General features: G+C 42.6%; 1 protein-coding gene across 1 annotated transcript in view; it reads left to right on the forward strand.

The window, feature by feature from the left end:
• The first annotated feature begins 14,812 nt into the window (after positions 1 to 14,812).
• Positions 14,813 to 17,501, forward strand: part of pard6a (par-6 family cell polarity regulator alpha) — a 106,370-nt gene continuing 103,681 nt past the window's right edge. Inside the window, exons 1-2 of the mRNA XM_060838168.1 lie at positions 14,813 to 14,955; positions 15,605 to 15,827. Coding sequence (XP_060694151.1) covers positions 14,857 to 14,955; positions 15,605 to 15,827 — 322 coding nt within the window. The 5' untranslated portion in view covers positions 14,813 to 14,856. The remainder of the gene's footprint in view (positions 14,956 to 15,604; positions 15,828 to 17,501) is intronic.

A 17,501-nucleotide genomic window follows, 5' to 3' on the forward strand; every position in this document is an offset into this window, starting at 1 on the left:
GTGGGTCAGGTGAATTGGCCATGCTAAATTGCCCGTAGTGTTAGGTAAGGGGTATATGTTGGGGTATGGGTGGGTTGCGCTTCGGCGGGTCGGTGTGGACTTGTTGGGCTGATGGGCCTGTTCCACACTGTAAGTAATCTAATGTCTGTGTTGAGTCGGTCGCCTGAGATAGAAATAGAAAGGTCTAGGAAGGGGAGGGAGGAGTCTGAGACAGTCCAGACAGTCCTTCGGGATGGAAGGTGTTAGTGAAGTTGATGAACTGTTCAACCTCCTCGTGGGAGCACGAGGCAGCGCCGATACAGTCATCGATGTAGCAAAGGAAAAGATGGGGGGTGGTGCCAGTGTAGTTGCGGAAGATGGACTGTTACACATATCCTACGAAGAGACAGGCATAGCTGGGGCCCATGCGGGTGCCCATGGCAACTCCTTTAGTTTGGAGGAAGTGGGAGGATTGAAAAGAGAAGTTATTCAGGGTGAGGACCAGTTCAGTCAGTCGAAGGAGGGTGTCAGTGGAAGGGTACTGGTTGGTGCGGCGGGAAAGGAGGAAGCGGAGGGCTTTGAGTCCTTTGTGATAGGGGATGGAGGTGTACAGGGACTGGATGTCCATCGTGAAAATAAGGCGTTGGGGACCGGGGAAGCGAAAATCCTGGAGGATGTGGAGGGCGTGGGTGGTGTCCCGAACGTAGGTGGGGAGTTCTTGGACTAAAGGGGACAGAACCGTGTCAAGGTATGTGGAGATGAGTTCGGTGGGGCAGGAGCAGGCTGAGACAATGGGTCGGCCGGGGCAGTCAGGTTTGTGGATTTTGGGCAGGAGGTAGAAACGGGCGGTGCGGGGTTGTGGGATTGGAGGAGCGGGGCTCAAGGGCAGAGGAGCGGAAAGTGGAGGAGATGGAGGAGCGGGGCTCAAGGGCGGAGGAGCGGGAAGTGGAGGAGAAATAGAAATTAAGCAACTACATAGTAATTAGATCCTCAAGCATAATTCTGGTGGTGCAACTGCTTCTGTGCCTTGGATCCAGTATATTCAGTATTAGAATCTGTGAAGTCAGTGCTGAAACATCCCTATCACCTTAACTCACATCATGAAACCACACTAATCAAAATGTGTTTGTTGCCTTCATTCCTCTCTTAATACTTTCCAACCACAAAATCTTTAATTGGTTGTGAAGCACTGTGTGACTTCCCAAGGTCATGAAAAGTACTAAACATATACAAGCTCTTCCTTCTCTTTTTAAGTTACTGACTTGGTGCCATTAATAGTAACAAGAATAGTGGTCTTCTCTGTTCACCAGTAGTTCACTAATCGTCACTACTGCCCTATGACTTTCTAGCAAGAATTCTGATTTACATATTATTTGTTGATTATTAGCCTCATCTTTCTTTAATATCATTCAGATTATCTAACAAAAATTGGCCAACTGTGAAAAAGGCTCAATATAAATGTCAGCTGTTGATTAATTTGAGCCCAGTTCCCCCAGTAAATGAGTGGCAGGGAACTAGCAGGTTTCTTCAGTAGATCATCATATGTGTTGATTCACATTGCCATCTTTCCTCATTGTTCTCCATTTTCTTCTGCAGGTGCTGACTCTCAATGGGATTTGGTCCTATTTCTGGTATCTCACCAGTAGATTATTTATGTTCAAGACTAAACAACATAAGCTTGCTATGTGACAATACACCTAATGGCACTAGATTTCCATGTAGGAATATTTTAGAACATAGAACATAGAACATAAAGGCGGCACGGTGGCACAGTGGTTAGCACTGCTGCCTCACAGCGCCAGGGACCTGGGTTCAATTCCCGCCTCAGGCGACTGACTGTGTGGAGTTTGCACGTTCTCCCCGTGTCTGCGTGGGTTTCCTCCGGGTGCTCCGGTTTCCTCCCACAGTCACAAAGATGTGCGGGTCAGGTGAATTGGCCATGCTAAATTGCCCGTAGTGTTAAGTAAGGGGTAAATGTAGGGGTATGGGTGGGTGACGCTTCGGCGGGTCAGTGTGGACTTGTTGGGCCGAAGGGCCTGTTTCCACACTGTAAAGTAATCTAATCTAAAGAACAGTACAGCATAGAACAGGCCCTTCAGCCCACGATGTTGTGCCGACCACTGATCCTCATGTGATTAGATTAGATTAGATTAGATTACTTACAGTGTGGAAACAGGCCCTTCGGCCCAACAAGTCCACACCGACCTGCCGAAGCGCAACCCACCCATACCCATACATTTACCCCTTACCCCCTACCACTACGGGCAATTTAGAATGGCCAATTCACCTGACCTGCACATCTTTGGACTGTGGGAGGAAACCGGAGCACCCGGAGGAAACCCACGCAGACACGGGGAGAACGTGCAAACTCCACACAGTCAGTCGCCTGAGTCGGGAATTGAACCCAGGTCTCAGGCGCTGTGAGACAGCCCACTATGTATGTACCCTCAAATGTCTGTGACCATAGGCTGTCTTAAATGTCCCCAATGACCTTCCTCCAACCAGCTTAAAACTATGACCCCTCGTGTTAGTCATTTCTGCCCTGGGAAATAGTCTCTGGCTATCAACTCTATCTATGCCTCTCATTATCTTGCATACCTCAATTAGGTCCCCTCTCCTCCTCCTTTTCTCCAATGAAAAAAGTCCGAGCTCAGTCAACCTCTCTTCATAAGATAAGCCCTCCAATCCAGGCAGCAATCTGGTAAACCTCCTCGGAACCCTCTCCAAAGCATCCACATCTTTCCTATAATAGGGCGACCAGAACTGGACGCAGTATTCCAATTGCGGTCTAACCAAAGTTTTTAGAGCTGCAACAAGATCTCACGACTCTTAAACTCAATCCCCCTGTTAATGTAAGCCAAAACACCATATGCTTTCTTAACAACCCTGTCCACTTGGGTGGCCATTTTAAGGGATCTATGTACCTGAACACCAAGATCCCTCTGTTCCTCCACACTGCCAAGAATCCTATCCTTAATCCTGTACTCAGCTTCCAAATTCGACCTTCCAAAATGCATCACCTCACATTTATCCAGGTTGAACTCCATCTGCCACCTCTCAGCCCATCTCTGCATCCTGTCAATGTCCTGCTGCAGCCTACAACAGCCCTCTATACTGTCAACGACACCTCCAACCTTTGTGTCGTCTGCAAATGTGCTGACCCATCCTTCAATCCCCTCATCCAAGTCATTAATAAAAATTACAAACAGTAGAGGCCCAAGGACAGAGCCCTGTGGAATACCACTCACCACAGACTTCCAGGCAGAATATTTTCCTTCTACTACCACTCGCTGTCTTCTGTTGGCCAGCCAATTCTGTATCCAGATAGCTAAGTTCCCGTGTATCCCATTCATCCTGACCTTCTGAATGAGTCTACCATGGGGAACCTTATCAAATGCCTTGCTGAAGTCCATATACTCCACATCCACAGCTCGACCCTCATCAACTTTTCTAGTCACATTCTCAAGGAACTCGATAAGGTTTGTGAGGCATGACCTGCCCCTCACAAAGCCGTGTTGACTGCATTTAATCAAGCCATGTTCTTCCAGATGTTCATAAATCCTATCCCTCAGAATCCTTTCTAACACCTTGCAAATGTCAGACATGAGACTTACTGGTCTGTAAATGCCGGGGATTTCCCTATTTCCTTTCTTGAAGAGAGGAACTACATTTGCCTCTCCCCAGTCCTCAGGCACGACTCCAGTGGAGAGCAAGGATGCAAAGATCTTCGCAAGTGGCGAATCAATTGCATTTCTCATTTCCCGAAGCAGCCGAGGACAAATCTGGTCCGGGCCTGATGATTTGTCAATCTTAATGTTTGACAAAATTTTCAGCACATCAGCTTCCTCTATCTCTATCCATTCCAGCACGCACACCTGCTCTTCAAAGGTTTCATTCACTACAAAGTTCATTACTTTCATAAAGACAGAAGCAAAAAAACTCATTTAGGGCTTCTCCTACCTCCTCAGACTCCACACACAAATTCCCTATGCTATCCCTGATCGGCCCTACTCTTTCTTTGACCATTCTCTTATTCCTCAAATAAGTGTAAAATGCCTTTGTGTTCTCCCTAATCCATTCTGCCAAGCCTTTCTCGTGCCCCCTCCTGGCTCCTCAGACCATTTTTGAGCTCCTTCCTCGCCTGCCTGTAATCCTCTAGAGCTGAGCTTGACCCCAGCTTCCTCCACCTCAAGTAAGCCACCTTTTTCCTTTTGACGAGAAGCTCCACCACTCTCATCATCCAAGGTTCCTTTATCTTACCACTTCTTCTAGAAAGGATCTTTGGATAACAGTCAGAAATGGAAATTCTCTTTTGGCTTTCCCTAGGCAGAGGTCCATTTCAGAATTCCAATTTTTACCCTTGCTAAAATCAACTCACATAGCACCGACAACAAACTAAATTTCCTAATCTGCAATATGGTGGCTCAGTAGTTAGCACTGCTGCCTCACAGCACCAGATACTCTGGTTCGATTCCGGCCTCAGGTGACTGTGGGGTTTTCACATTCTCCCTGTGTCTGTCTGGGTTTCCTCCAGGTGCTCTGGTTTCCTTCCACAATCCAAAGACGAGCAGGTTATGTGAATCGGCCATGCTAAATTGCCCATAGTGTAGGTTATTAGTCAGGGGTAAATATTTTGTATTGAATTTATTGTCACGTGTACTGAGGCACAGCGAAAATCTTTGTCTTGCGAGCAAAACAGGTAGATCACATAGTTAACTAGCATGGATAAGTAAATAATAGGTAAACTGCGGCAAAACAAAAACACAGTTACAGGTGAAAGCTAAGAGTCTGTGAGTACATTCAGTATTCTAACAACAGCAGAGTAGAAACTGTTTTGAAACCAGCCGGTGTGTGTGTTCAGGCTTCTGTACCTTCTCCCCAATGGCAGAAGTTGTAGATGGGGTGGGATGGATCTTCGAGAATGCTGGCAGCCTTTCCTTGACAACAGGCCTGGTAGATGGATTCTATAGATGGGATTCTATAGATTGGCCTTTGAGATTGTCTGGGCTGAGTTCACCACTCTTTGTAACCATCTCTGATCTTGAATGGTACAGTTGCCACATCAGGTAGTGATACATCCAGACAGAAGGCTCTCAATGGTGCACCTATTAATGTTGGCAAGGATATTCGACTTCATACCAAATTTCCTCAACTGCCTGAGGAAGAAGAGACATTGTTGGGCCTTTGTAACCAGTGTGTCCACATGAAGAGTCCAAAAAAGCTTGTTGTTGATGATCACTCCTAGGAGCTTAGGTCTGGGAGGGTTATTCCTTTTCGGAGGGTTGGTGTGAACATGTTTGGGCCGAAGGGGCTGTTCATATTGTAGGGATTCTAATTCTAATGCTAAACACTTCTTTATCATGTAGAATACTGACCCTCCAAACGATGCGGCATGCAATAGATTTGCATTAATATTAGTTTACTCCTTTGATTTACTCAGAAAGAACAAATTTACATCATCTAAGGATACATAAGTAATTTGGGCTAAACATCAAAGACTGTCAGTGACTAGGCAACAAAGACCATTCTGAGATCCTGCATTCAAAATAAAGAAGAAAATTCCAGGAAATAATGACAAAATAGGGAAAAAAATGTGGAACCAATGTGTCTTAGAGTCATAAAGATGTACAGCACAGAAACAGACCCTTCGGTCCAACTTGTCTATGCCAACCCAATCTAGTCCCACCAGCCCATATCCCTCCAAACCCTTCCTATTCCCATCCAAATGCTTTTTAAATGTTGCAATTTTATTAGCCTCCACCACTTCCTCTGGCAGCTCATTCCATACACATACCACCCTCTGCGTGAAAATGTTGCCCCTTAGCTCTCTTTTATATCTTTCCCTTCTCATCCTAAACCTATGCCCTCTAGTTCTGGACTCCCACACCCCAGGGAAAAGACTTTGTCTATTTATCCTATCCATGCCCCTCATGATTTTGTAAACCTCTATAAGGTCACCCCTCAGCATTCGACACTCCAGGGAAAACAGCTGTAGCCTATTCAACCTCTCTCCCTTTAGCTCAAATCCTCCAATCTTGGCAACATCCTTGTAAATCTTTTCTGATCACTTTCAAGTTCCACAACATCTTTCCAATAGGAAGCAGACCAGAGTTGCATGCTATATGTCAACAGTGGGCTAACTAATGTCCTGTACATCCGCAATATGACTTCCCAGCTCCTGTATACAATACTCTAACCAATAAAGGAAAACATGCCAAACACCTTCTTCGCTATCCTATCTACCTGCAACTCCACTTTCAAGGAGCTCCGAACCTGCACTCCAAGGTCTTTTTGTTCAACAACACTCCCTAGGACCTTCCCATTATGTGTATACGTCCTGCTAAGATTTATTTTCCCAAAATGCTTTCCCTTGAATTTATCTAAATTAAACTCCATCTGCCACTTCTCAACCTATTGGCCCATCTGATCAAGATCCCACTGTAATCTGAGGTAACCTTCTTCATTGTCCACTACATCTCCAATTTTGGTGTCATCTGCAAACTTAATAACTACACCTCTTAAGCTTACATCCAAACCATTTATGTAAATGACAAAAAGTAGAGGGCCCAGCACCGATCCTTGTGGCACTCCACTGGTCACAGGCCTCTAGTCTGAAAAACAACCCTCCACCACCACCCTCTGTCTTCTACCTTTGACCCAGTTCTATATCCAAATGGCTAGTTCTCCATGTAGTCCATGAGATCTAACCTTGCTAACCAGTCTCCCATGGGGAACCTTGTCAAACGCCTTATTGAAGTCCGTATAGATCACGTCCCCTGCTCTGCCCTCATCAATCCTCTTTGTTACTTCCTCAAAAAAACTCAATCAAGTTGTGAGACATGATTTCCCATGCACAAAACCATGTTGACTATGCCTAATCAGTCCTTGCCTTTCCAAATGCATGTACATCCTGTCCCTCAGGATTCCCTCCAACAACTTGCCCCCCACCGACGTGACTCACTGGTCTATAGTTCCCTGGCTTGTCCTTACTCCTTTCTTAAACAGTGACACCACGTTAGCCAACCTCCAGTCTTCCAGCACCTCACTTGTGACTATCGATGATACACATATCTCAGTAGGAATCCCAGCAATCATTTCCCTAGCTTCCCACAGAGTTCTAGGGTACACCTTATCAGGTCCTGGGGATTTATCCACTTTTATGCATTTCAAGGCATCCAGCACTTCCTCCTCTGTAATATAGACATTTTTCAAGATGTCACTATCTATTTCCTTACATTCTATATTTTCCATGTCCATCTCCACAGTAAATACCAATGCAAAATACTTGTTTAGTATCTCCCCCATTTCCTGCGGCTCCACACAAAGACCACCTCGCTGATCTTTGAGGGGCCCTGTTCTCTCCCTAGTTACCCTTTTGTCCTTAAAGTATTTGTAAAAATCCTTTGGATTCTCCTTAACTCTATTTGCCAGAACTCTCTCATGTCCCCTTTTTGCCCTCCTGATTTCTCTCTTATGTATACTCCTATTGCCTTTATACTCTTCTAAGGATTCACTCGATCTATCCTGTCTATACCTGACATATGTTTCCTTCTTTTTCTTAACCAAACGCACAATTTTGTTAGTCATCCAGCATTCCTTACACCTATTAGCCTTTCCTTTCACCCTAACAGGAATATACTGTCTCTGGATTCTCATTACCTCATTTCTGAAGGCTTCCCATTTTCAGCCAGTGCTTCCAATTAAACCTATTGGACTATAACCTGGTGTTGTGTGATTTTTAATATTGTATACCCCATTCCAACACTGGCATCTCCAAACCGTCAAAATTGGCCTTTCTCCAATTTAGAACTTCAACCTTTAGACCTGGTCTATCCTTTTCCATCACTATTTTAAAACTAATAGAATTATGGTCGCTGGCCCCAAAGTGCTCCCCCACTGACACCTCAGTCACCTGCCCTGCCTTATTTCCCAAGAGTAGGTCAAGTTTTGCTAGGTCCATCCACATACTGAATCAGAAAATTGTCTTGTACGCACTTAACAAATTCCTCTCCATCTGAACCCTTAACACTATGGCAGTACCACTCTATGTTTGGTAAGTTAAAATGCCCTATTATTCTTACAGCTAACTGAGATCTCCTTACAAATTTGTTTCTCATTTTCCCGATGACTATTAGGGGGTCTATAATACAATCCCAATTAGTTGATCATACCTTTTTTATTTCTCAGTTCCACCCAAACAACTTCCCAGGATGTATTTCTGGGAACATTCTCCCTCAGCATAGCTGCAATGCTATCCCTTATCAAAAACGCCATCCCCCCTCCCCTCCTCTCCTGCCTCCCTTTCTGTCCTTCCTGTAGCATTTGTATCCTGGAACATTAAGCTGCCAGTCCTGTCCATTCCTGAGCCATGTTTCTGTAAATGCTATGATATCCCAGTCCCATGTTCCTAAACATGCCCTGAGTTCATCTGTCTTCCCTGTTAGGCCTCTTGCATTGAAATAAATGCAGTTTAATTTATCAGTCCTACCTTGTTCTCTGCTTTGTCCCTGCCTGCCCTGATTGTTTGAATAGCCTTTGTTCTCAACTATACCAGTCTCAGATTGATCTCTTTCCTCACTCTCTCCATGGGTCCCCAACCCACCCCCACTCCCCACCCCACTAGTTTAAATCCTCCCGAGCAGCTCGAGCAAATCTCCCTGCCAGTTTTTAGTCCCCTTCCAATTTAGGTGCAATCCGTCCTTCTTGTACAGGTCACTTCTACCCCAAACCAGCTTCCAATGATTCCAAAAATGTGAATCCTTCTCCCCTACACAGCTCCTCAGCCATTCATTCATCTGCTCTATCCTCCTATGCCTGCCCTCACTAGCTCATAGCACCGGGAGTAGTCCAGATATTACTACTCTCGAGGACCTCCTTTATAAATTCCTGCCTAACTCTCTATAATCTCCCTTCAGAATCTCAACCTTTTCCCTTCCTATGTCATTGTTTCCAAAGTGTACAATAACCTCCTTCTGGCCCCTCTCTCCCTTGAGAACATTCTGCAGCCTCTCTGAGACACCCTTGATCCTGGCACCAGGGAAGCAACACACCATTCTGATTTTTCATTGCTGGCCACAGAAATGTCTGTCTGTATCTCGGACTAGAGAGTCGCCTAACACAATCAATCTCTTTGAACCTGACGTACCCCTCATTATATTAAAGCCAATCTCAATACCAGAAACTTGGCTGTTTGTGCTATGTTCCCCTGAGAATCCATCACCCACTACATTTTCCAAAACAGCATACTTGTTTGAAATGGGGATAGTCACAAAAGACTCCTGCACTAGCTGCCTACCTCTCTTACCCTTCCTGGAGATAACCCATCTATGTGACTGTATCTGCGACTTTTCCCCCTTCCTATAACTGCCCTCCATCACATCCTCTTGCTCTTGCAAATTCCTCATTGCCTCTAACTGTGTCTGCAACCGATCCATTTGATCTGATAGGATTCGTAACCAACAGTATTTATTGCAGATATAATCCTCAGTAACCCGTATACTCTCCCTAAACTCCCACATCCAACAAGAAGAGCATATCACTCTACTAAGATCATTTCTGCTTCTTTCAATCTGCATTCCCAGAAAATAGCACTGTCTTATTCCTCTACAGAACACTGCTCCAGGTTAAATTAATACTTATGGCTTATATTTTAAGTTTAATCAAGAGACATATCTCAATAAAACATATAATCAAGAAAGAACCCACTCCACTCACTACTTCAGACTTACTGTAAGGCCATCTTATTGCTGCTATCACTCTGAAAATTGAGTCTTTTTCCTTCTGACCTAGTTTGAATGAATGAAAGAACTCCAAAGTGCTTGGAACTATTTCTGTATGGTCCATACATGGTGGTTGTGGAAAGATTGAGGGTTACATAGTCATAGGGTTGTACAGCATGGAAATAGACACTTCAGTCCAACTCATCTATGCTGACCAGATATCCCAAATTAATCCAGTCCCATTTCCCAGCATTTGGCCTATATCCTTCTCAACCCTTCCTATTCATATATTCTTCAGACGCCTTTTAAATGTTGTAATTGTACTAGCTTCCACCACTTCCTCTGGAACTCATTCCACACACGCACCACCCTCTGCATGAAAATATTGCCCCTTACATCCCTTTTAAATCTTTCCCCTCTCACCTTTTGGACTCCCCACTCTGGGAAAAAGACCTTGTCTAGTTACCTTATTCATGCCCCTCATGATCTAATAAATCTCTATAAAGTCACCCCTCAACCTTTGTCGCTCCAGAGAAAATAGCTTAAGCCTATTCGGCTTTTCTCTAGAGCTCAAACCCTCCAATCCTGGCAACATTCTTGTAAATATTTCTGCACCATTTCAAGTTTAACAACATCTTTCCTATAGCAGAGAGACCAGTATTAAATGCAATATTCCAATTGTGGCCTAACGAATGTTCTGAACAGCCACAACATGACCTCCCAACTCCTACAGTCAATGCGTTGACTAATAAAGGCATGTGTACCAAATGCCTTCTTCTCTACCCTGTCTACCTGCAACTCTACCTTCAAGGGATTATGAGCCTGCACTTCAAGGTCTCTCTGTTCGGGCACTCAAGGAGTCTACAATTAAGTGTATACGTCCTGCCTGGATTTGTCTTTCAAAAATGCAACATCTCACATTTTGTGAAATTGTGAATTCGATCAACAGACACATCGACATAGACCCTATATACCGGCCACTGCAGCGGACAGCTACTGACAACCGGAAGAGGCAGATTCAAACCAGTATAAATGCCAGAGGAATCAGCACAGAAGCGCTTCACAGGAGGCTCCCAAGCACTGAAGATGTCACCTAGAAAGGGGACGAAACGTTTGCAAGAAAAACTCCCAGCTCGGCGAACAGAACCACAACAACCATTAGGCCATCGCCTCACCAATGATCAGGAATGTAATTGGTTTTATTGGAAGGATTTACTGGTCCATATGTAACCTGCTTGGTCACATTTTGAACAGACCTTCCTTGGCATCAGGTCCAAGATCAGCATATGAACCCAACGCTTCTAACTCAGAGGCAGAACACTATCCACCACAAGATTTCTTCTCCAGTTAAATAATAACAAAACTGAAGCCATTTTCTTTTTCTTCCACAAACATCTATATATTACTCGTATAAATTCGAATTTACTAATTATTACTTCAGTACAGATTGAGCCCACAAGTATAAAACTTTGATGTATCATTCAATCCTGAGTTAAACATCCAAGTCAGCTTTCAATTCTCATCCAACCTGCTTTTGTCATTAACAATATTCTTCTTTGTCTCTGCTCTCTATTGCTGCAAACTCTATCTACAATTTTAGTTCTTCAAAGCTCAAATTCACCTGATAATTCCAGCTAGGTTGTACCTGTCAATCTCCCAAACAACAGTTTGAATATAATAGATCACAATCCCACCTTCCCTAGATTTTACAGCTTTCTTTGGTCTGTAACTCCATTTTTAAATCCTGTGCTTAGATTCATGTCCCTCTTAAGCTTTGCCAATTGCTAAAGTAAACGCATTTCTGTTCTTTAATTATTGTTCATATTCCTTTCTTAATAATGGATATTACTCACCATTGGAATTCCTTGATATTGCATTTGTGTTTTGTCATTTCCTTCCTTGCATTCAAAGGGTTCCTTAAGATTCTCCCCATTAACTGAACATTGACATTTCCCAATATATGCTCCCACTCTCTGTTTACTTTTAGTTCACCACCGGTAAAAAATGTGAAGACATTCCTTTTGTATGATGAGTGCTAGAGAAATGCAAATTATTATTGTTTATTCAGTCAGACAGAGAACAAAGCTCTGTAAAAAAATCTGGAAAGAAGTATGACTCAGTTGCTCGTTCTCTGTGTTACTGAGTTTTTAAGTATACTTAGACATTTAATGTGGGTGCGAATTAAAGGAATCCTGAATTTCTGGAAAGCCTGTCCTATGACTAAGACCTTAAAATGAATTTCCGGTTGCTCATTCAGGTAGAGATTAAATATCCCATTCATGAAAGGGCAGGGACTTCTCCTGATATTCTGGTTGTGTTTTCATTTTCAACTGACATCACAGAATTACATAGATCTATGGTAAAAAAAAAACAGGCTTTGCAGCCTAACTGGAGCAAGACAGCATTTATACCTTCCATGAACCTCCTTCCACTCTGCCCACATTACCTAGCAATCCCTTTACTTTCATGCATGCATCTCACCTTCCCTTAAATGAATCAAAGACAACTGCTTCAATCAAAGCAGTGCTCTCTTTTTCACTACATAAAGAATTTCCTCCTAATGTCATTAATAGATCTCTTACTGGTATCTTATAATTATGAATGCTGTTGTTTTGGAATAATCCACAAGTGGAAACAGTTTACCTCACTTTCATTTTATCAAATTCCTTCACAAATTTGAAAATCAATATTAGGTCTCCTCTGCATCATCTCTTTTCCAGAAAACAAAAAGAAATTTTGCATCATTCCTGATAGCTGCATTTTCTTAATTCTGGTGCTATATTTTTCTGAAGTTTTTTCAATGTTGAAATAAATTTTTCCTTGTATGGAGACCAGAAACAGTACTCCATATGGTGTAAACAAGGTTCTATATGACTTTTCCTCTCTGTTTTTGCATTCTATTACTTTAGATAAGATACCAGCAATTTATTTTTACCTTTTGTGGCCTACAAAATGTGGGTTTTAACCTTTAGCATTGTATTTATCTGTATTCCCAGGGCATCCCCATCTTGCCTCTTACCTGGCACCTCATCAAAGGCCTTCTGGAACTCAGTGTTTAATATGTCTACTTAAATGCCCTTGTCGATGCTTCCTGTTACTTAATTAATTTAATAATGTTTATTAAACATGGCCTTCCTTTTAGAAATTCATGCTAACTACTTCCTAACCAGTATATTCTGGATTTCTTGATATTTTGTTATCTGATATGTTAGCAAATATTAGTATTTTTCCTGCCAATATTAAGCTAATTGCTCTACGGAGCCCTGGATTAGTTAAATCTCATATTTTGAAGATAAGAGTTACATGGTCTGCATGACCTCTGTTTCAACAATTTTCTGTAAGTGTCTCTACTATTCTAATTCCCAGGTTCCTTAAGCATTCAAATATGAATCCATCCAGAGAAGGAACTTTGTTTTGGGTTTGTTTAACAATTCCTTTTTATCATATCTGTTATATTGCTTTCATAGGACAAAATGTGGTTGATGCTGGAGATCTGAAATAAAGTCAGAAATTGCTGGAGAAACTCAGCAGGTCATTTCATTCAATCTAACCTACCATATTCACTACTCACAATGCTGTCAAAATTACTCTGGGGAGAGGAAACACAGACTGGGTGACAGCTTTGCAGAATACCTACGTAAAAATATGTCTTTAAAAATGACGCAGAACTTCCAGTTGCCTGCCACTTCAGTATACATTCAAAAGAGTGTCATAATCCAATGCCAACATTTCTGTCTCACCTACTGCAATGCTTCAGTGAAGCTCAACAGAAGCTGGACAACAGTATCTCATCTTCCTTTTGGGTGCTTTACAGCCTTCAGGAATCTACATCAAGTTTAACAATTTTAGAGCATAAATACCTTCCATACCTATTCAATCCCCACCACCCCTACCTCCAACACACAGACAGGTCCTGAAATGAAATAGGTTGCTTTCAACACAACCAACCCACTTGAAACTACTCATAGTCCCCATTATAACAGGAATATAGGAATTAGGAGCAGGAGGAGGTAATTCAGCCCTTTGAGCCCACTCTACCATGTAACATAATCATTGTTGAATACATTCTGCTTTCAATTCCACTTTCCCACCTGCTCCCCACAGCCGTCTATCCCACTTTTCATCATAAACATATCGATTTCTTTCTGGAACATGTTGATTGATTCTGCATTGCATTCTGGGACAGGGAGTTTCATAAACTCACAACCCTCTGAGAGAAGTAGTTTCTCCTCAACTTATTTAACTGCACCTTATCAATCCCCCTTTAGCATTTTGTACACTTCAATCAGATTCCCCGTCTCCCTCCATCTGAACTCCAGCAAGTACAAGCCCCAGCTATTAAACCATTCCACGTACGACAGCCCTTTCTTCCCGGGAATTTAACCTGGTGAACCTCCTCTGAACTGCCTTCAGTGCCACCACATCCTGCTTCTTTTCTTCCCTGGTTAACCTTCAACAATCCCTTTGAGTGCCTCCCTTTTTCTCTCTCTGGGCTCCCTCTTCATCTGTTCACTCACGTTCACTCCAGCCCCCAAACGTCCCATCATCGGGATAAGTTGGTGTCGCGTTTTTGTAGTTACTATCAGTTCTGAAGGGCCATTTGCCTCGAAACGTTAACAATTTCTCTTCACAGCAGGCTAAACCTGTTTAGTTTGTCCACCAATTTCTGCCTTTGGTTGTTCTTGCTAATTAGTTGCTTTCTGCTGTCATAATTTCTACTCAGTTGCCACTTCAGTGAAACTGAAGCAATGTATCTGTGAAGTGCCACCAAAATTAGATTGTGTTCATTCACGTTACTAGTTGCGGGATCTTGCTTTGCACAAATATGGCAACACTGGATATTTCATATAAACCTAATCGTTATTTACAGCGTTTGTAAAGTGGTTTGAACAGAGTGTCTGAAAGCCATTCTCTTGAAATGGTGCAAATTTCGATCGCGTTCCAGTGTTGCCATCGTTACTTCACGGCAACATTCCGGATGACGTCATAGCGATACCTGTGCCGGTCACGCCCCGATCCCCTCAAGCAGCCATTCATGAATTTGAGGAGGCGGGAGCCAACATCGCGTGGTGACGTCGGGCCAGGCCAGTGGTATTCTCGCAGACGCCAGTTGTATACGGTAAGAGTGCAGCTACCTGCAGCGGAGTCTCATCAGTATATGGTTAACAACGACTGCGGACAACGCAGGGAGACAATGTCCAAACACCACAGGACGCCCGCTAGAACTGTGGATAATATTATTGAGGTGAAAAGCAAGGTAGATATCTGCACATTTTATTTATTCATTTTGTGAAAGCAATATTTCTCTCCACGTAAAACTGGCTTCATATATCAAAGTCTGTGGTACAGTGGGATTTTGCTTTTTTTTTGCCAGTGATTTAAGGTGGTAGATCTTCTGTAAGAATGCAAAATAAAGGGTCTTAGCTCGGCTGATCGCTGCCTTCTGGGTGTTTTCCAGAGGGTCTGGTGTTATATTCACAACAGCGGATGGACTACGGTTACTTAAGACGTGTTTCTCCTGGGAGTGAATTGATCCGCTATTAATGTAAACAAACCTTACCTTCTTTCGCGGGGGGAAAGGAAAGACGCTTGTAATTGTTCTGGATCTGACAGTTAATGTTGCTGCTGCTCTTGTTTATTCTTGCTTCCTCCATCGACACACTTTGAGTGATGGTGCTAGTTTCTCACCATCCCATAATGTGAATTATGATCTCAACATTGGAGCCATATTTAACACTGCGTGCTGCGAAGAGTTGAAAGGCAGGGCTTCGCTTGCGAGAGCGGTGTTACCATTAACAAATTGGAGAAATGTATTCATCTCATTAAATTAGAAAGCTGGGAATTAATGAACTCTAAACGTGTAGGTGCTGCAACCCGATTTTTCTCCCATTTTCTCTCTTTCGCAGTTCGATGCTGAATTTAGAAGATTTGCTCTAAAACGTTCAAGTGTAGGTGGTTTCCAGGAATTTTACCAGCTGATTCAAGCCGTCCATCAGATCCCCTGCGTGGACGTGTTGTTGGGATACACCGATATCCACGGGGATTTGTTGCCCATCAACAACGATGACAATTACCACAAAGCGCTCTCATCTGCCAATCCTCTACTGCGAGTCATCATTCAGAGACGAGGTAAGTCCAACACCTGCTAAACGGCATCCTTTTTTATTGTAACCTTGGTCGTCGAAGATGTTTTTTCCCATGAAATGGATTTTGGTTTTGAGGTGCATGGCGAGAGTAAAGTGGAATTTGGTAGTGAGTTAAACTACTAAAACCAGTGTAAATCTGCTTCGATTATTTCTCGTTCTATAGCCTAGATTAGGATTATAAAAGGCTTTATTTCTGTGGTTGTAAAAGGCCTTGGCTATGCACGAAATCCTGATTTGAAGTACTGGGCGTAAAAGTAGTGTGCAGTCTCTTTCGACGAAAGTGCTATTTTTATCCTAAGATTTATCCATTATTCACCTTGCTTGAATTTATATTTAGCGCAAATAAGACGCAGTGACTCACTGTTCCCACTGTCAGATTGGGGATAAAAATAAACAGTTTAAAAAAAAAGATTTTGGGAGAAATGAATGAAATTTCCAGTTCCCTATACTAATCATTTGATTACATTTTAGTAGTTTAAAACATTACTTTGAAGCTAATGGTAATGTCTCACTGCAGGGTTCCTAGGAAAGGGAGGACATTCGAACAAAATGCTTTAAGCTGCCACAAAGTTATCCCATGGGTATTTGAATAAAATTGACCAAATGTGCACCCCACTTTGACAGTTTATTAGTCTTCTAGGATTCTAACGTTTGCAATGTGGTGATGTGATTCTAAACCATCCCCTTGTTCATTGTGAACTCTGCGGAGTGGATGGTTTGTAGGTATCAGTATAAGCTATAACACTTGCAACAATAAACTTTTAATCTCTTATTTAAAAGCTGGAAACAAAATGTTGGGGTCTGTTGCTTTCAAGTACCTTTGATTACATCGTCCACTACTGATCCAAACAGCAGAGGAAAGTCTGAAGACCTCACAAATGCTTTAATAATGTGTTACAATTTCAGATACCATAATTGAGAAGTTCATGTGCAAAGCAAAGTCATTCTTTGACTACCTACTGTAATTTGAGTAACAGCAGCCATGACTTCTCTCATGAATTACGAATGGCTTTAGATTCAACTATAAAATATGTTGTACTCAATACAACTATTTAATCATCCAGTTAGATATGTTATTCAGTCATTCTTAGGCAATGTTCTGAAATACACTTTCAATTCCATTAAAAGCAAACATTTATACCTCTTGTTGCCTTTGTTGACAAAATGATAATGTCTTAACATATGTAAATTGAGTCAACAATCCTTTGGAAAGAATTAAGTTGCAAGTTGGAGGGCTTTGATAACTTGTAATTAAAGTACTTAATAGCTCAAGCATTAACAATTGTTTTGATGGAAGAGATTTCAAAGATTTAACTTTTGCAGAGGGTATTTACTGTTCTTCACTGCACAGCACACCTGTGCTGGCGCTACGTTCCCTATATCTACTCTGTCCATGTCTAATCCGAACATCCCAGCATTGGCTGTATGGACTCAGGCTGTGGATCAACCCTCTCCTTGTCTCTGCCTGAATGTCCATTTATGTGTGAACAAGGCTATTTCCATCCTTAAGCATGTTGTGGATGATTGCACTAACATCACCCTGATGGAAACCTGACTGAGGAATGATGATAGCTTCACAAAGCAGCAACTATCTCATGGCTGAAGTTTCCACCACTCGTACCATCCAGATTATTGCAGTAGCAGTGTGCCTTTAACA

This window comes from Hemiscyllium ocellatum, chromosome 17 (genome assembly GCF_020745735.1).
Source record: "Hemiscyllium ocellatum isolate sHemOce1 chromosome 17, sHemOce1.pat.X.cur, whole genome shotgun sequence".
NCBI classification, from domain to species: domain Eukaryota; kingdom Metazoa; phylum Chordata; class Chondrichthyes; order Orectolobiformes; family Hemiscylliidae; genus Hemiscyllium; species Hemiscyllium ocellatum.